The sequence below is a fragment of the Myotis yumanensis genome, unplaced genomic scaffold (genome assembly GCF_028538775.1).
Source record: "Myotis yumanensis isolate MYYU_CA2020_CCGP unplaced genomic scaffold, mMyoYum1.0.hap1 SCAF_5, whole genome shotgun sequence".
Classification (NCBI taxonomy): domain Eukaryota; kingdom Metazoa; phylum Chordata; class Mammalia; order Chiroptera; family Vespertilionidae; genus Myotis; species Myotis yumanensis.
In genome coordinates, this window is record NW_027223756.1 from 74,875,027 (window position 1) to 74,895,383 (window position 20,357).

Consider the following 20,357-nt stretch of genomic DNA (forward strand, 5'->3'; position numbering starts at 1 on the left):
GTGCCTTAGGCGAGGCCTCCCCCCCGCCCCGCCACGGGGCTCATTTTTCACTGTGTATGTAAAGGACCTTCCTTTATGGAGTCTATAGTCTCTCTACCTTGGCTGATTTTGTCTTTTCTGGGGGAAATGTGTCTGCCTCCCCGTCCCTCCCAGTCACCCAGCAGATTTTTAAAAAATTCATAACACATTTCCACTTGGTTAGTGTATGTCAGGCACTTCACATTTTCACATGCACGTGGATCTAACTGGACGAGCTGAATCCTGAAAACCATCTTTCTATCAGGCTCTGGTGTCCGATTGCTGGATGTTTGCATTTTCCTGAAAGAAGCAGATTCTGATTCATTTCGTCTAATGTGAAAGTGCAAACATCTGGATGTCGCTCTGGAGGATAGTAAGTGCTTTTATCAACAAGTGCTGGAGGTAGGACCCAGGTGGGAGCTCAGTGAGGCTCTTTAAGGGTCTGAAGCTTAGGCTTCTAAACTATTCTGTTCCAGTTCATCAGCAGAGCCTGCCACGTGGGTTGAGTATCAGCAGATTTTTTAAAACGCCGGTGTTTGTGTTCCCTGGTGCTCTTTCTGGTGAGTGGGTCCAAAATTGTTTCCTGTGTGGGTCTGTACCGGTGTGGCCCAGGGCTGGATCCGGGACACCTGGAACCAGCACACCTGGAACAGCACACCTGGAACCAGGACCCGAGAGTCTGTAGCAGCACGAGAGGTCCGTCACAGAGGCTGGCCAGGCTCCCCCTCAGGGAGGTTTGACCATCCTGGGCAGGGCACTAAGACTGAGATTTGGGCTCAGGAGAGAAGAACAGGATTGGGACGTGTCTGCTGGGGATGAAATGAGGAGCTAGGGCAGTGATGGCGAACCTTTTGAGCTTGGCGTGTCAGCATTTTGAAAAACCCTAACTTAACTCTGGTGCTGTGTCACATATAGAAATTTTTTTGATATTTACAGTCATAGTAAAACAAAGACTTATATTTTTGATATTTATTTTATATATTTAAATGCCATTTAACAAAGAAAAATCAACCGAAAAAATGAGTTCGCGTGTAACCTCTGACACGCGTGTCATAGGTTCGCCATCACTGAGCTAGGCCATGCGGGAGACGGGTGGCAGGTCCTGGCTCTGGGCTTGGTGTTGCACACGCTCAGCCCTGAACCCCCGGGATTGGTTCGTTGTGGCCAGCAGGCCCCTCAATGGAATGCGTTGGGTTTCTCGGTTCCCCTATCTTGCTGCAAATCAGTTTTGCTGTGATTTTAATTAATGAGTGGCTCACCCATGGTCAACATCTTGGTTTCCTTTAGAATCAGTTGTTGTATTACTGGTTCTGGTCACATGTCCTTTTACAACCTCAGTTCCCAGACGCCAGCCTGACAGTGGCTATCGAGCAGCCAGCGTGGCCCGTGGTGTGACTTCGCTCCCCAGCCTCCACCTAAGACAGGCGGGCGGGGCAGGGACACAGCGTGCCTTCCTTCCAGAAGCTGGGTGTTCTTCTCATTTTTCACAGGAGGAGGTGGGACGTGGAGGCTCTGGGAGGTGGCTGACTGTTGGGGTCACACAGGGGGAGGTGCCTGGCTGCTCTGTTCCTTCCCGGGAGATGCTCCCTCAGGGGGTCCGGGCTGCACTTCTCCCGCACAGGCTGGGTGTCATTCTGAGGGGCCGCTTTTAGTACTTCAGTGCCTTCCAGCCTTTCTTTCCTCTCAGCCCCGGCGCTCCTGGCGGGTGGGAGGCATTCCCTTCGGTCCTGGGGAGAATGCCCCGATTGTAGGAGACGTCTCAGACCAGGTGACATCTTCCTTGAGTACCTGCCGCTCTGTGTGTCTGTCTTTTCATTACCTGTCGACTCCAGGAGATGGTGACGGAGTGAGGAGCTGCCCCCCACCCCCCCCATGGAAACGGAAAACGTGTACAGTTAACCGGCTAGTGGGAATAAAGGGGAAAGGTGGGTTAAACGTTGATCTGCAAAAGCCTGGTGACTTCCCATTGGCCCACCCACCATCCTGGTCTTGGAACAAATTCTGGTTCCCAGCTCTTCTTTCAGGTTTTCAAATGTCATCCCAGCCACACATGCTTCTTATCTTGTGCCTGCTGATTTCCAAGATTACAGCTTATTTACTGTCCGCTTACATGTGGGACCGAGGCTCCCGGGCGAGGCTGGGATTCTTGAGGGATCTCTGGGCACCTCTGGGCCCTTCCCTTACCTGCGTGTGTTTGCTGGCCAGCGGCCTCTCGTTGACTGATCTTTTCTGCATGAGCGTGGTTTCTCATTTTTACTTTTGGATCTCACCCTCCTGGCCTGTCTCTCAGACCAGGTGACCTCTTTCTGGAGTACCTGCCGCTCTGTGTCGCTGTCTTGTTATTACCTGTTGACTCCGGCCAGGCAAGCCACCAGGTGGTTCTCACCCCTCCCCGCCCCATCTGCCCCTTACAAGCCCCACTGTCTGTTTATTCAGTGCCATCGGGGAATGCCATTATTCACGCAAAGGACTGTTGAGCTCCAAATACTTTCTCTATTTTAACCACTTAAATGAAAGGAGTATAGGAAGCCGAGTCTGCATTTCTCTGCCTTCTCGAAGGAGTGAGAACATAGGAAGCCTTTTCCTTGTGTCTTAAGATTGGCACCTTGGGCATCGTGGCCACAAAGTCTTCCCTTTTTGGTACGTGCGCCACTCAGGGCCTTAGGCTGATGGGCTCCTGGATTATTAGGCTTTTATTATTATTATCGTCATTATTATTTTAAATATATTTTTATTGATTTCAGAGAGGAAGGGAGAAGGAAAGAGAGAGAGAAACATCAGTGGTGAGAGAATCATTGATTGGCTGCCTCCTGCACGCCCCACACTGGGATTGAGCCCGAAACCCCGGGCATGTGCCCTGACCGGGAATCGAATTGTGACCTCCTGGCTTTTAAAATTCTCCTCTCCACGCTTTATATTTTTAGGAGAGTTCTTTGTTGCCAGCTTTTCTTTGCTTTCCTATCAATACCTCGAGGAAACGTTTCTTCCTTAAGCGTTGTGAAGGTCAGATAAGGCAATGCCCCGGCGTCGGGGCCGTGCCTCCAGAGCCCTGGACCCTGCACCCCGGTCCGGAGCCCCTGCACCCCGGTCCTGAGCCTCTGCACCCCGGTCCGGAGCCCCTGCCCTGCGGCTGGGTCTCCACTTGTGGGGAAGAGGGAACAGGCCCAGGGAGCAGCCAGGAGAGCGGCCAGCGCCAGTGCGTGCCAGCTTCGGCAAACAGGCGACCTCCTCGAGGAACATCGGTTTTCTGAGCTGTAACATGGAGATTATACTGTCCGTCCACATTTTCTTGAGTTGCTGGGAGGTCAGGACAAACAGGAAAGGTCCCCAATGTGTGCATCAAAATGGGTGTAAACCCCAGTGCCATTCAAGCGTTTACTCATGGGAGGTTTGAGTTAATGCGCGGGTCTCTTCTAAGCTTACGCTGAAAACTGCTCGAGAAAACTGTTAATTCTCTGAGGCTTGTGTTCCCAGAGATACTCAGCTCCTGGCTCCCTCCTTGCTGCAGCCTCTGGGTAAAATGCCGAGTCAGCAATCATCCGTCCTCCCCCCCTCCCCCGCCCCTCTCCCTCCCTTCTGGAACGCTCACATAGTTTTAGCACAGTGTAAATCAGGTTTGACCACCAGGCACGCACGTACCCACACGTACACAGGGCATATGCGCTCCCCCTCCCCCGGTGCATGTACAGAGCCGTGCTGGAAACCCCTCTGCCTCCCGCACACCCGTGTGTGAGCTTGGTGTTACTTGTGCCTGCTTCCTTATTTAGGGTTCCCAGCTTGTTTTTTAGGCACCACTCCCGTCTCAGAGCTGGGTTGAAACACTAAAACTCTCCCCTTGCTTTTGATACCTGTCTTCATTTTAGGGCAGGCGGCAAGGGCGACTTCTTAGAGCACATTCTTTTTTGAATCTGGGGCCCTCTGGAGTATCAGCTCCTTACCATCATACATCTGATGAGATGAGCAAGATGTGGCCTCTGCCCTCAAAGGGCTTGCAGTGAGGAAGAGACAGTCCCATTAGCTCTATGAGAAACAGTTTCCTAAGCCCCGACGATGCACCGAGCCCTGCGCTAAGAATAGTCGTATGTAGTGCAGAGTCGTGTATGCATGACAGAGCGCGGAACAGAGAGCCGCGCGCGTGGCCCTGGTGGTTTGGAAGCCGATGGGGAGCGAGGTGTGAAGGAAGGGGAAGTGTGCTGGTTCCTGGGCAGAACTGTGAAACGCACGCTCGTCCTGCCGGCAGTGCAGACAGAGCCGTCTCTTTCACTCGATTGAAGACTGTTGTGTGGTCGAACCAACAAAAGCATTTGTTGATCGGGGTGGTTCATTATTTGCTGGAGAAAATTCGGTGTCACCAATCGATGACCTATTTCTACAGCCCATCTGCCGGAACAGGAAAATAGCACTGCTCTTCAGGCCCCTTATTTCTTCCTTCCATGATCCCGTCCCATCTATTCCTCACAGCAACGGGAAGGCTGGGTGCTCACTTAGGAGGCCAGCCCCTGAATGGGAGAGGGGCAACCTGTAAGATTCCTGTTCACCCGGATATAGCCTATCACTTTAATTTTATGGGTAGTTTAAACTCTTACACATTGACCAGTGTAATCCAGTTTTTAAAAGCCTTCAGAAAAAGACAAGAATTTAAATGCTCTGAAAATCCAAATGGTCGTTCTCTGAATAGCTGATTTAGAAATGTTGGTATTGAATCAATCACGAACATGCTCAGTGCTGTGTACCTGAAGCTTGTATTGTGAAAATCTAAAATGCACACCACACATTTTAGAAATGGTGTGGCTCAGTGATTGAGCATCGATCAACCTATGAACCAGGCAGTTACAGTTTGATTCCCATTCGGGGCACATGCCTGGGTTGTGGGTTCAATCCCCAGTGTGAGGCATGCAGGAGGTAGCCAATCCATGATTGTCTTCCATCATTGATGTTTCTCTCTCTCTCTCCCTCTCCCTTTCTCTCCAAAACTAATAAAAATGTATTTCAAAAAATAAAAATGGTATAACAGGGACTGTTACATAACTTGAGAGATATAAAAGTTTTGGCTCATACCCTTGGCTACTCTTGGAGGGTTTTCTAGCCAAAGCCAGGCTGGGCAGAGCGTCCTCTGGGAAGAAAAGGTCAGTATATGCTCAGTGAAGTGAGTATTTTTTCACTTTTTCTGGAGAAGGCAGTCCAGGAAAAAAAAAGACTTGAGAACCACCAGGCGGCATTTGGGTGGTGGTGCCGGGGTATGACACCTTGCTTCTGCCAAGTTCAGACGGTGACCTGCACTCTTAGAGGCCCTTAGACATATCTGCATATGTTGTAAATATGCTGCACATGCACTTGCATCTCTTAGAGATGGCCCCTGGCTAAGAGGTGCTGGAAAATAATTGGGAATCCTGCTCTCCATTGAGTTGTATTGTGAAAGAAGAGATGTTTATTGCTACATGTTAACCTTTGAATAAGCTTAGAACATCACACTGGAAAAAGTTTTTAGTTAAAACTTTACAGATTTTCTTTAAAAATATATATTTATTGGTTTCATAAATGGAATCAGGGAGAGGGAGATAGAAACATCAATGATGAGAGAGAATCAATGATCGGCTGCCTACTGCATGCCCCCTACTGAGGATGGAGCCCACAACCCGGGCATGTGCTTTGACTGGGAGTCGAACCATGACCTGCTAGTTCATAGGTCGAAGCTCAACCCCTGAGCCACACCGGCGGGGCAAAACCTGACAGATTTTAAAGGAAAAAATGAGCACCTCTCTGATAAAAGTTTAAGGATTGGATGCAAAATATTAGCCAAAGAACTAAAAACTCCAACTGGCATTCTGTGCAGTGAGTGGTTATACCCAGTGGAGATCATGAATTAGAAAGCGGAGGTTCGGTGGAGAACTTGAAACTTGGCAATGGGTTGCTGTCCCTCACCTTGATCCATAAATTAATGGTTCATTCAAGAGCTTGTAGCAGGCACCCAAGATTTAGCAAACACAAGAGCCTTACTCTAAACTTAATTCTTAACTAAAAAAAAGAAAAAAAAAAAGAAAACAAACCCAAATTATTAGGGATGTAATGAATCATTTTGACTTATGACCTGTGTCCTAGAAGTGCCCCTGGGTGATGTCATGGCTTGCTGCAGCGTCCCTAGGTAAGAGAGAACAACCATTGTGCGTGAGAGGCCCGAGACATGTGGTTGTCCGGCAACAGTTACATGTCAAATAGCAATTTGCAACTCAGAACCACAGAGAAGGCTTGTTTTCCTCTTCTGTCTGTTCCAGTGATTTAACTGAGGGCAGATGTCCTCATTTAAGGGCCACTGGCACAACAGAGTGTGTTTTCTGAGCCTGGAAAGGGGCTAACCCCTTTTGGACATTGACCAAAATATGTACTCTAGTTAGCTCACCCCTCCTCTTTGTGACAACGGAAAGGGTGAGAAGCACCGAGGCCCTAAGATCCCCTTAAGACTGCACACCAGCAGGACGTCCTTTTTAGCACCAGTTTGTTCCAGTCAAGGAATTCCGTACGTCAGGAATGTAACATCAGAAAGTGAGATTTGGCTACATGTCGAAACATTGGTATTGTTATCCTTTAAAGCAGTGGTTCTCAGCCCTCCTAATGCCGCGACCCTTTAATACAGTTCCTCATGTTGTGGTGACCCCCAACCATAAAATTATTTTCGTTGCTACTTCATAACTGTAATGTCGCTACTGTTATGAAACGTAATGTAAATATCCGATATGCAGGATGTATTTAGGCGACCCCTGTGAAGGGGTCGCGGCCCACAGGTTGAGAACCGCTGTTTTAAAGGCTGTTTCTTGATTTCTCTTGGCTGTACCAGATCATATGGCGAATTAGGGCATGGCTGGTTTGTATGGACCTTGGATTACTCCCGAGAAAGAAACCCATAGGGGAGTGAATAGAAGCAGAGAGATCAGGGAAGAGAGGTTTGAAGAAGTCTCCAGTGAGATTGATAGACGTGTGCTAGGAGGGAAGGTGGCACCCTTAAATCCCAGGTATAAAGTAACAGGTGGGCCTGAAAAGTCACTCGAAGGTCCAGAGCAGGGGTCCTCAAACTTTTTAAACAGGGGGCCAGTTCACTGTCCCTCAGACCGTTGGAGGACCGGACTATAGTTAAAAAAAACAAACTATGAACAAATTCCTATGCACACTGCACATATCTTACTTTGAAGTAAAAAAACAAAGCGGGAACAAATACAATATTTGTATTTGCATGTGGCCCGCGGGCCGTAGTTTGAGGACCCCTGGTCCAGAGTTAACCTGGCTCCTCCACCCCACTGCCCTGCTGACCTCCGTAGGTGCTCTAATCTACTTCTGAGCCCTCGAAGGGCTCTGTTATCTGTAGAGCCATGCCTGTAATATAGAGAGTGCGCTGAGAAGTACAGGAGAGGCAGTGAATCCCACCTGGCGATGCTGCCCAGCCCACGTTTCGTCTAGATTTGTGTTTTTCACGTCCATGCTGCCAGTCACTCGTGTAAACCTGGCTAACATCTTTTAACTTTTGAGACGGATTGCGTAATCTCTCTGCTCCCTCTCAGAGGGCAGTATGTGTATAAAGGTCTCCCCAAACCACTAAATGATTAACAGTGACTTGGACTGCTTAACAAGGTCAGACTAAAGCATTGACCTCTGTTTTGTAGGTAAGAGGCTAAGACGCCAGTGAAGAGATTTCTCAAGGAAAGAAATTGTACAAAGAAACTGAAGTAGAGACTTGCAGGATCAGAGGTTTTTTTTTTTCTTTTCTTTTTTTTCTATTAAGGGTCACTGACAAAGGGGGGGAAAATACATGTAGGTAAAAAGCAACTTAATGGAGTGTTTTATTTTGAGAGATCCCACACCTCCGGGGATAATGGCAGGATTATGACCTTTGACCCCAGGTAGACATGGGTGCAGCACCCCTCAAACCCCACCCCCCTCCTGCTGTTGTGTAGCCTCAGCACCCTACGCTCTCTATGGCTCAGTCTCCCCATCAGAAATAAAAGGCCATTCTGTTTATCTCAGATTGTTCTGAGGATTAAATTAGATACAATTTGTGAAAGCTAGTGCATAGGAGGCACAAAGGCAAAAGACAAAGGCAAAAGTTTCTCTTCCTTCTTTCTCTTCTGCTTTTGAAAATTAAGATGTGGGCATACGATCAACGAATAAAATAAAGCACATTTCAGTGTGGAATTTGGAGAAAGGCCAGAGAAGAGAGCAAACAGACGCGGGCACCAATCAGAAGCAGGCAGGTTCACCAGCTCGGCAAATCCCGCAGGCTGTGGAAGGTGTCGGTTCACAAACCAAATAAAAAAAATATTTTTTACATTAACAAAAAAGAAAAGAAGGCTGATGAAAACATCGTCAGAGTCTGTTAGCCGAATATTTCAGGCTCTATCTGGAGACTGGAAGCCCAGGAATTTTGGAAATAGGACTTTTTCTTAATTTTCAGAGGTAGAAACCTCAAACTTCCTGTTGTGGAAAGTGGGGGTGGCTACTGGTTTTTTTTTGGTCTAGAAAAAGGTTGGTTCTTGTCTCTGGATGGATGCTGCCCTCTGATGTCTCTCAGCGGTACTGCGGCCTCACCTCTAGCTCTTGGTTCCCGGAATTAAATGGAGAGTCAGAGGTTCTTTTTTTCTTTTAAAAATATATTTTTGATTTTTTACAGAGAGGAAGGGAGAGGGATAGAGAGTTAGAAACATTGATCAGCTGCCTCCTGCACACCTCCTACTAAGGATGTGCCTGCAACCAAGGTACATGCCCTTGACCGGAATCGAACCTGGGAACCTTTCATTCCGCAGGCTGATGCTCTATCCACTGAACCAAACCAGTTAGGACAAGTTAGAGGTTCTTGTTTCTGGCTTGAGGCTACAAGGATGAAGGGAGGTGAGTGGGTTGTAAAAACCGAGTTAGTTGGATGTACATTTTTTTGGCCAAGAATTTACTTCTCACATTCCTCTTCCTTTTCATGATAATAAAGCTTTCCGCCATAGTGTTGTTACTGGCTGTGAAGTCACCAGACAGCTGAACAGGAGCTTCTTAGGGTGCTGTGACTCTGACCTTGTTCTTACCTTTTCTCTCCTTTCTGGGGAATTCCTGGTGGAGATACTCTGCTCTCTGCTTCCAGCCCTAGAAGCTCTGAGTAAAAGACTTGTAAAACCCCCTTTTCTGTCACACTTGGCAGGTTGCGAAGAGCTTCTACAGCAGGGGTGGGGAACCCTTTTTCTGCCAAGGGCCATTTGGTATTTGCAACATCATTCTAGGGCCGTACAAAATGATCGACTTAAAAATTAGCTTGCTAGATTTGATCAAACATCTAATTAACTTACTCACCCCTAATGCCTTGGCAGGGTCCGACCAATGATTCTGTGGGCCTTATACAGCCCGCGGGCCGGACGTTCCCCACCTCTGTTCTACAGGCACGGTCCCATGTGCTCTCCCAAGGTATTGGTGAGGGGGAGCATTAGTGTTGTGGTTGGTTTATTTACTTATTTGTAATATAAGTAATATGTTTTTATTGATTTTTAGAGAGGAAGGGAGAGGGGTAGAGAGAGAGAAACATCGATAAGAGAGAAACTTCATAGATCAGCTGCCTCCTGCATGCCTCCTACAGGGGATGGAGCCCGCAACCTGGCCATGTGCCCTGACTGGGCAGCCAACTGGTGACCTCTTGGTTTCTGGGTCGATGCGCAACCACTGAGCGACACTGGCTGGGCATGTTTTATTTACTTAAAAAATTTTTTTGGTCAGAATTTATTTGAGACAGAATGACAACATTTGCTGGGGAGCAACATCTAAAGTGTTCCTAGCTTTGTGATTTATAGATGAGGAAAGAGGCTCTGAGTGGGGACTGACCGAGTAGCCTCAGGGCAAATCTGTGTTTCCCCTGAATCTCACTGAGTGGAGAGGCTGTGGTTAAGGGAGGGATTTCTCAAGAATAAGCTTGTTGACTGATTCGGATCACCGAGGGACCTGGAAGGTTCGAGTTCTTATTTTCTGGAATGGTGTAGGAGCCTGAGGGTCAAGGAGCGGCCCAGACGACCCCCAGTGCCCCCCAGCCCTGGTGCTCGAGTGCCATTGTGGTTGGAACCCCTGCTCTCAGGCAGGAGCACTGACTAATGAAGCTTCAAACCAGGGTTTCTAGTGTGAGCTCCCCCCTAGGTGTTCCCCTCTATACAATGCGGAGGGTGGTGGTACCCATTCCCTGCTTCCTGGCGTATGCACGATGGGGGAGCAGTGACGCCTCAGAGCATGCAGAAATGACACGTGCCATTTCCAGAGCAGCTTCTGTTCCCCAGGGAATGAACATGCCGGGGCCTCGGATGGCCTTCCTTGGTGATGCCAGGGCTGCGGTCCTCCTTTCCAGCACCCTGAATGCGTGGGTAGCCGACACCACGTGCTGCTGGAGGCAGTGGGCGGGCAGCTCCCAGGCAGTGAGGGTTCTTGGATCCCGAGCCAGGAGACCAGATCTCAGTCAGGCTCTGACACTACTGTTATCGCAGTGAACAAGTCACTTAAGCTCCACGCGTTAACTTTCTCAGGTGCAAAGCGAAGAGAGGACAGTGAGTGTGGCTCCTTTCTGTGGCTCTTGGTAGCTTTGAAGCCAACTAAGCTGGAGAATCTGCAGGTGCCCGACAGATGTCCTCATGCTTTGACTTAGCAGGAGTCCTGTGCTGTGTAACAACGGTTAGATCAGTGACGGGCCGCGTGCATGACAGTGGCCCCGTAAGATTTGAATGGAGCTGAAAAGTTCTTATCACCTGGAGATGTTGCAGCCGTCAGCACCATGCATCACTGACATGTTTGCGATGCTGGTGTATGCAAAGCTACTGCTCTGTGTCAGCCACATAAGAGTGTAGCAATACAATTATGTACAGTATACAACACTTGCTGATGATAATAAATGACTATGTTACCTATTTAGGTATTTACTGTAGTATACTTTTTACCATTACTTCAGAGTATACTCTTTCTACTTATAAAAGTTTTTTGCTGTAAAACGGTATTCCGTGTTAACTGGCAACAGCCTCATACACTGTACGCCTGCCATGTCTTGTGATTGCATCATGTGATGTTTTATACAATAACTTGCTGTACAGGCTAGTAGTCTAGGAGCAACAGGCTCTCCCATATGACCTAGGGGTGTAGTGGGCTATACCAGTGGTCGGCAAACTGCGGCTCGCGAGCCACATGTGGCTTTTTGGCCCCTTGAGTGTGGCTCTTCCACAAGATACCACGTGCGGGCGCGCACGTACAGTGTGATTGAAACTTCGTGGCCCATGCGCAGAAGTCGGTGTTTTGTGGAAGAGCCACACTCAAGGGGCCAAAGAGCCGCATGTGACTCGCGAGCCGCAGTTTGCCGACCACTGGGTTTACCATCTAGGTTTGTGTACGTGCACGCTGATGTTTGCAGAACGTATCCTCGTCGTTAAGCGGTACGTGACTGTATCAGATATCAGTACCTGACCTGGTGTGTGTGTGTGCTGAGGCAGAGCTCAGGATGCTGCCCGTGGGCAGAGCAGGTCAAACAGCACAACACTGGCTACAGCCCCCAGGTATCATAATAAAGAGCTTGTTAAATTAACAATGATGCATCTGCCTAGGAAGATACTCTGTGGTTTCTAAAAGGGTTTTTTATCAAATAACATTGACTGATGTAGTTAAATCTGTACAAGCTACTAAGTGAAAATGTAGTTTACCAAACCATGGTCCCATTTTTGTAGAAGTAAAAGCATGGAGTGAATGCTATATAGCAAAAGCAGGTGTCTCTGGGAGGCAGCTTCTTGAGTGTGTGTGTGTGTGCGTGCGCGCACACTTATCAGTATTTTCTAAATGTCCTACGAGAAATGGGTATTACTTCTGTAAAAAGAAAAATATTCTAAAAGTTACCATCAAACGTTTCATCCATTTTAATAGGCACTGACACTGCTGCTGCATGTAGGGAGGGCGCTGACTGAAGCTTCCTGATTCCTCCAGATGATGGCTAAAGGGTTCTGTGTCCCCTCTGCCTCCCCAGGAAAGAGAGCAGCATGGCCAGTGTGCTGTCCCGGCGCCTCGGTAAACGGTCCCTCCTGGGAGCCCGGGTGTCGGGGCCACCCGGGGCTGCCCCACCTTCGGAGCCGCAGGCGGAGCTGCTGGAGGGGGTGGCTCCCCAGCCCTTCACCTCCAAGGACACGTCCTGTCAGGAGCAGCCCAAGGAAGTCCTCAAGGCTCCCAGCACCTCAGGCCTCCAGCAGATGGCCTTTCAGCCTGGACAGAAGGTAGGATGGTGCCTGAGTGGACAGGTGCGCCATCTTCCCAGGCTTGTGGCCGGCAGGCCAGTGGTGCCCCGAGGGACAGGTGGGAACCCCCTGGGCATCGCTCTGCGTGCGTACAGACCTTCAGCTTGCCGCCCTGTGGGCCTGTGGGCAGCAGGCTTCTCGCGAGAATGAGTCATCAGCAGCGGACCCAGGACTCCTCTCTGACTGACAGTGCTTCCTGGAGAAAAGGCTGCCGAGACCTGACATCTGACTTTCTGGGCTTAGACCTACCCAAAACCTCAGTTTCAAGCATGGCCAAACCTAGCTTTTTCTTAACTTGTCTTGGTTTGCAACTTAACAAAACAAAGGGAAGAATCTCAGGCTTGTGAGAGAGAAGGTTGTGTCTTCGAATTACCTTTAGAAGTTTTTAAGAGAGGAAGGTGTTCGTTTAGTCAGAATACTCTTTGGTCTTTCTTTTCCAGTGTTTCTCCCCTTGTGTCAGGGCCCATACCTGATAGTATCACTAGATCCAGATGCGTGGGCTTCTCTTTTATTGCCTTCTCCAGGGTCCATAAGTAGACTCTACCTCAGGGGTCCTCAAACTACGGCCCGCGGGCCACAGGCACATACAAATATTGTATTTGTTCCCGTTTTGTTTTTTTACTTCAAAATAAGATATGTGCAGTGTGCATAGGAATTTGTTCATAGTTCTTTTTTTAGACTATAGTCCGGCCCTCCAACGGTCTGAGGGACAGTGAACTGGCCCCCTGTTTAAAAAGTTTGAGGACCCCTGCTCTACCTCCTGTCTCCCTGCTGAGGCTTCTGTTTCCCACAGCTCGCTTCCCCAGCTGCTCGGCAGCCCTTGAGAGAGGACAGCCTACCTCTCCATCCCTACCGTCTTGTCCCTAGGTAGACTTAGAAGTCCCTGAAGGGCAAAATGCAGGGCGAGTCATTCAAGGCAATAGTTGTGAACCAGCAGATCTATAGGACTTTGGAGGCAATGCAGGGCAAGAATTCCGGAGGATGGACACGGATTCCAAATTCATTTGATTGGAATTTAACTCATTGGAGAATTTAACTCATTTACGTTTAAAGTAATGATTGGTAGGTAAGGACTTACCGTTGTTACTTTCTTTATTATTTTCTGACTGTTTTGTAGTTCCTTTTTTCTTTCTTCCTCTCCTGCTGTCTTCCTTTGTGGTTTGTTTATTTTTTTTCAGAGTCATGCTTTGATTCTTATTAATTTTTTGTGTATTAACTAGAGCAGCAGTTGCCAACCTTTCAGACCTCACGGACCACCGGTCCATGTACCACCGGTTGGCGACTGCTGAATTAGAGGTTTTTTTTCTGGTTGCCACAAGGCTTACAGAAAACTGTCTGTTTTAAGATGATAACAACTTAAGCTTCAGTGGATACAGATTGTAAGTTCAGAAGAAAAAAGTCTCAGAAACTGACATGTTCACTTTCTCCTTATAGAGCAGTTGTTCCCAACCTTTTTTTTGGCCATGCCCCACCTAAGCATCTCTAAAATCCTGATGCCTCTCCCCACCTCCCGGTGACATATAATTCTTATTATTCAAATAGTGAACTGTTCACGTGGAGGAAGCCTACAAGGCCATTAACTTGGTCTAAACAAGCTTCCAAAGAACATGGCATCCATGAAAGAGAAAAATAAAAGAACGAAAGGACAGTAGAAGTACCGAGGAAGAAATCGCTAAGATATTGTTAAAAAAAAAAATAATAACATGAAGTGATATGAAAAAATAGCAAATAAAGTTTCAAAACATATAATAGAGAACTGAAATGCACAAATAGGTCACAATATATATTTATATGATGAATATGAGGCCCCTAGAGCCCTAAGAAATACAAAAAATTCAGTTAATGACTCATTCTCGAATGGCCCCCCTTAGAAATCAAGTTCCTCCTTGTGGGGCGTGTGCCCCACGTTGGGAACCGCTGGTGTAGAGAGTTTATAAGGATCTGCTTTGGGAAGAACCAGTCCACTGGGGGCTCAGGTGGGACGCGGATACCTGGCAGCATCTTGCTTATTAAATTACAGCCGAGTCGGGGACTTTAGTTGGTGTCAGGCGGATCCCAGAACTTGGGGCCTGTGGGGTAAGAACTACTAAGTGCTGACCCCGGTTGCTGCTTTTCTCTCCTACCAGGTGTATGTGTGGTACGGGGGGCAAGAGTGCACGGGACTGGTGGAGCAGCACAGTTGGGCAGAGGACAAGGTGACGGTCTGGCTGCTGGACCAGAAGTTACAGATCTGCTGCAAAGCGGAGGAGGTGTGGTTGGCCGAGCTGCAGGGCCCCATCCCCCAGGGGCCACTTCCGGAGCAGGGAGCCCAGGCGCAAGCCTACAGGCCTGTCTCCAGGAACATTGACGTCCCAAAAAGGTTTGTGGGGGAGAACCGTTGCTCTGAAAATCATGTGGGTGGGGAGGGATGGGGTTGTGGCATGTTTTGCGATGGGGGAGGGATGTGCAAGTCCTAGGTGTCTAGTTGTCAAGATATTGGACAAATGGGACGCAGAGAGAAGAGACGGCATCCCTTAGAAAAACCCGGAATGGCCCCTGTTCTGCTCTGTTTTTGGTTTGACTAAGGGCTGTTTTTCCTCTCTTCATACTTAGATTAAAATTAGGTCTTAGTTTTTCATGATGAGAGACAGGAAAAAATGGCTTAGATCAGGAATCAGTGAACTTGTTCTGTTTTGCTTTTTTAAAAAAAATATATTTTATTGATTTTTTACAGAGAGGAAGGGAGAGGGATAGAGAGTTAGAAACATCGGTGAGAGAGAAACTTCGGTCAGCTGCCTCCTGCACACTCCCTACTGGGGATGTGCCCGCAACCAAGGCACATGCCCTTGACCGGAATCGAACCCGGGACCCTTGAGTCCGCAGGCCGACGCTCTATCCACTGAGCCAAACCGGTTAGGGCAGTGAACTTGTTCTGAATGGGCCAGATAGTAAGTAGGGTAGGCTTTGTGGGCCACGCGGCCGCTGTCCCGGAGGCTCCGCTCTGCTGTGGTAGTGTGAGGGCAGCCACAGACAATAAGGAAACACACAGGCACCCCTGCGCGCCAATAAAACTTTACTTGTGGACACTCGGATTTCAATTTTATATAGTTTCCATGTGTCACATGTCAATAAATAATACTCTTCTTTTGATTTATAAAACCATTAAAAAATTATGAAACCATTCTTAGCTTGGGAGCCATACAAAAGCAGGCGACAGGCCACATTTGATCCACAGCCCATAGATTGCTGACCTCTCGCTTAGACACTTGAAACCATTGATTTTTTAAAATTTTTATTTTTTCAATTACAGGATATGTTCAGTATTATTTTGTATTAGTTTCAGGTGTTCAACATAGTTCAAAACCGTTAATGTTGAATGCAGACTGTATGAATGTATATCTGGCTTTAGAATTTTATGATACAATTTTACCCTGAGGGGGAATATATGTATATATGTGTGTGTATATATCTATATCTACCTATCTATCTATCTATCTATCTATCTATCTCCTAGTTCCTGTTACATACTGTTTGTACATTGATCTTTTAAAATTAAAAAAGAAAACCTGCCAATGGAGATTGTCTTATATCCAGGATGTGCACGCAGTTCAGCCTCATTCCACCTCTTTCTGTGCTTGTCTGTGGGAAATACTGCCATTGACAGTATACTGACAGCAGACCAGAGCAACAATATTTGTGATTGTGAATTTAGAGGAATGTTGGCAAAGAACTTCTTTTTCTACTCGATGGAAATAAAAATACAAAGATCACGTATAACAAAGGGATGCTAATATGTTTAACATATTACTGGCCTTAGTTTAACTACTTCAAACCCAGTCACACATTTTGGTGGCTCTGAATTGTAAAGAAGGGATTATTACAGTCCTTTGAAATAGATGAGCTACCTACAAATGTATTTCAGACTAACTTTTCATGCCTTAGCATTAACTTATAGACAGCTCTAAATTTACTTCCACGTAATGTAACTTTATATGGATTTTTTAAAAAATCGCATGTAAAATTTTATAGACCTCTGCTGTATAAAGCATTGAGATTTACTTTAGTGCTTCTGGTTTACTTGCTCATTGGCTTATGTTCTAGGTTCTGTTGACATTCAGAAGCTAACAGAATTCCTCATCAGTTTTCTTGGGGGAGGGGAAAGGGATTGGTTAGTGTAATTGTTTCCTCTTAAATTTAAGTATAAGATGGGGAAAGAAAGGTAATTTTAGTGCTTTCGAATTCTAGTGGGCATTCTTTTTGTCCATGCTCTCTTTCATTGCTTTGACTCTTCTTCTTCCCCTGAAATACAGTTCTCTATTTTAAGCTGCAGAGTTAGTTAGGAAGTGAATCCAGGGGAGAGAATGGAGTTGCCTCCGGGTGTCAGCAGTGGGATGGGGACCGACCCCCTTAGACTGGGGTTGACTGATACTATAAATGTAATCCAGAATGAGTATTTTTCATGAAGAATGAGGGGAGACCTTCATGCTTTATTTAATGTACACGCTGGCTGATTGGAGTGGGGATGAGGAGGGGACAGCCCAGATAGGTAATATAATCACGTGACCAGCAGTGTCAGCATGTAACCTCTGGCCCTCACCTGCTTGAATCCAGGAAGTCCGAGGCGGTGGAAATGGACGAGATGATGGCGGCCATGGTGCTGACGTCCCTGTCCTGCAGCCCGGTCGTGCAGAGTCCTCCTGGGGCCGAGGCCAACTTCTCTGGTGAGGAAGGGAGTCCACGTGGGTTCTGGGTGTGGCAGAGGCTCGTCACTCACGTCCTCTGCTCTGAGCAGCTAATTGCCAAAGGACTGGCCTGGCAGCAGGATTCCGGAGTCCCTTCTTTCTTGTGTCCCAGACTGGCTGAGTGACATTGAGTTGGATGCTTCCGTTCTTTTTCCTCAGTTTCCTCCTCTGGGGAGAAGTTTCCTGGTGCATTGTGAAGATGATTGAGCACGGGGCTGAGCCACACTGGCCACTTGAGTAAGTTCTTCTATGGGAGTAAGTGAGTGAGGCACTTTGGTGGGGGCCTGAACCAGGCCCACAGAGGAATATTTGGTTCACAAAGGTAGAAACTTACTAAACAGTCCCCTAGTGGCCTCAGAAGATTCACGCCCCTGTTCCAAGTGCCTAATTCAGCCTTGTAAATTAGCGTGGGCCTACTGGCCAAGGACCTGGAATAAACAAGCCGAAGTCTAAAATAAATCTAATCGCTTCATGCAAAGCGATAGAAGGACTTCACAGCAAATTGAAAGATTAAAGGGAAATTCTTCTGGTGCAACCCCCAAAATACACCATCAGTAAAATGGGGGAGGAAGAAGGGCTGCTGGATATTAGTAGTTTGGCAAGACTGGTGGTGAACCTGAATGTTTCATTTGGGAAGTCGCTATAGGGCTGGCCTGACTTACTCCCAGGGAATAACTTCTTCATTGGTGAGATTTAACTGAAAATACAGAGTCAGCAGGAAAGTGGCCTTTACAAGTATCCCTCAAAAGTCATCGTTCTAGATACAAAGTCAATTCAAAAGAGAGATGAAGCAAATCTACTTCCTTCACCCAGAGCCCATCCATCATCAATGATGAGTTTGCTAGTTAGTTGTTGTGTCTGATCCCACCTGTGGTGAAGCCTGGCGTGCGTTGTGCATCTGCTCCGTTAGCACCGAGAGCGACACAAACACAGTGGGGAAGTAAGGAGTCAGTTTTAAGTTCTCAGGAAATTCTACGAGTTTAGGAGATCCAGGAGGTTGGTCAATAGGAGGAGGATCCAGAAAAGTGTCAGAAAGGGAAAGAAAATCATTGACTTCAATTCCCATCAGGTTTTGTGTGTGTGTGTGTGTAGAATACATATATAATATTCACACACAAACACAGACACACACGCACCCAACACCAACACATATACATCTAACATAATATGCCACGATCCTGACATCTGAAGTCCCTTTTGGACACAAAATTTATGAGTTTATTAAAGATGTTTTTCCATTATATGTCTGGTCTTATGACTGAAATCAGTGGAAATATAAGGCTTCCTTGGCAGCGAATGATATTGAAGTATTCTGCCGCAAGGTGGGGTCTACACAGTCACCCACACCTTGCTCTAACCATGGATACTGTTTGCACAGAAACCACTCTTCCCGTTGGTGTCTGTGTTGTTAGGGTGGTCCTGCGCACGCGTGTGTGTCGAGACCGGAGGGGATTATAAATATTTCTTAGAGGTTTGCTGTATGCTCTCATTGCTGTGTTCTTGCAGAGGAGTACTTGGTTTTCATGCATAGAATAGCTAGTACCTCCCCTAGAAAATCGCACAGTCGAAGGTGGGGTAATTTATGTTCATCTTACAACATATAGATTAATTTGTGAAATTAACCTTTTGCTTTTTAAAATATTTTTCTTCCTCCGTGTGCCAGTCTGCCAGTTCCAGCGTTTGAGCCATTTGCATGGCTCCCTGTGGAAGGTTGCTGTGTTGTAGGGTTTCCCTGTGTTTGACCTGCTCTTCTCCAGAGTTAGATGTAGCATTCTGCTGCTTTGCCCTTCTCTCCTTGAGTGGGTGTGTGGGGGCCCTGGACCTATTGGGCTGTTGGGGCTCCTGAGTTCTTCCCCGAAGGGCTCCCCTATTTTGGAAGCCCCGATGTCATAAACTCTTGGTTTCCAGGGAGTCATAGCTTTGAGACTTGGCAGTTGATACTTAGGGAGGGAAGAGCTCATAGCATCCCATGCTGTGTGGGTGGACTTCTGCTAGCAGGTGTGACTTAATGAAGGAGAGCCTGGATGGGCAACATGCAGCAGGAATGCTGGGTGTCTACCCCAGGTGTCTAGCTCAGCGAGAAGCAGTTGGGAATATGGAGCAGGATGAGAGAAAAGCAGTCGGATTTGTATCCTTGCTACAAAGGATGTGTCCGTCGATCTCAGAACCCAGGTTACGGAGGAGGCTCCATGGAAAGCCCGCCCGTGGTGGGGGTTGGGGTGGTTGGGGACATGGGCACCACACTTTTCCCCTCTTCTCTTGCTGTTTCCGTGTCTGAGAATGTCAGATTCTCCTGTCCTATCAAGGAATCGGGATTTATGGCCTGGGCGATGGAAGAGTCTGGGCTGGGCCTGAAGTAGCCCTAAGACAGGCAATTTAAAAACCGGAAGTGTCACGTCTCACTGTGATCTTCCTCCTGCTCGGACGCACTGCTGGGAGCAGGCTGCAGGTTCAGGGCGAGCAGGCGGCAGGTTCAGGGCCTGCCAGCGTCACCCAGGCATCTGTCATTGGTCTGAATTGCTCTCAGGGCTTATCTTCTCTAAACGCGTTACTGGTGGGTAAAAGCAGCCACCTGGGCTGCCACCACCTCTGATGAATGGTACACGTCCCAGTGGCTGTAGAGCTGGCTGCGTGGTTGCTTCCCACAGGCAGTTTTTGATGGTCTTGCCTGGGTTTAAGTGATCAATAGGGATTTTTCAAGAAAGCCTGGTCAACAAGCTCTTAGCTTGGCCTTTCCATCCTACTCCGCTGTGGGGAAGGCACCCAGTGGTCCCCGGCACATGTCTGTACACCTTCTCACCCACTCTTTTAGGCCTTGAGAGAATCTTTCTCCTCCCCTTCCCCCTGCCATTTATTTATTTATTTATTTTTAATAATTATTAATTTTAGAGAGGAAGGGAGAGAGACAGAGAGAAAAACATCAGTGATGAGAGAGAATCATTGATTGATTCTCTACAAGTCCCACACTGGGTATCGAGCTCGCAACCTGGGTATGTGCCCTGACTGGGAGTCGAACCGTGATCTTGTGGTTCATAGGTTGATGCTCAACCAGGGAGTCATGCCGGCTAGGCCCCCTGCCTTTTTAAAAAACATATAAAGCAAGAAACACATTAAAAAACACACACATATATATTTTTTTATTTCATAGAGGAAGGAAAAGGGAGAGAGAAATAGAAACATCAATGTTGAGAGAGAATGAATCATTGATCGGCTACCTCCTACATACCCCCTACTGGGGATTGAGCCCACAACTCGGGCATGTTCCCTGACCAGGAATTGAACCATGACCTCCAGGTTCATAGGTCGATGCTCAACCACTGAGCCACACCAGCCGGGCAGTGAGAAACAC

The 20,357-nt window shown here is 47.5% G+C and overlaps 1 protein-coding gene across 4 annotated transcripts in view; it reads left to right on the forward strand.

Moving 5' to 3' along the window:
• The window catches only part of ZNF395 (zinc finger protein 395), a 44,592-nt gene that overhangs the window by 15,584 nt on the left and 8,651 nt on the right, over nucleotides 1–20,357 (forward strand). For all 4 annotated transcript variants that reach the window (XM_070415537.1, XM_070415538.1, XM_070415536.1 and 1 more), the window contains 3 exons: nucleotides 12,023–12,266; nucleotides 14,414–14,646; nucleotides 16,878–16,987. In XM_070415537.1, coding sequence (XP_070271638.1) covers nucleotides 12,036–12,266; nucleotides 14,414–14,646; nucleotides 16,878–16,987 — 574 coding nt within the window. In that variant the 5' untranslated portion in view covers nucleotides 12,023–12,035. The remainder of the gene's footprint in view (nucleotides 1–12,022; nucleotides 12,267–14,413; nucleotides 14,647–16,877; nucleotides 16,988–20,357) is intronic.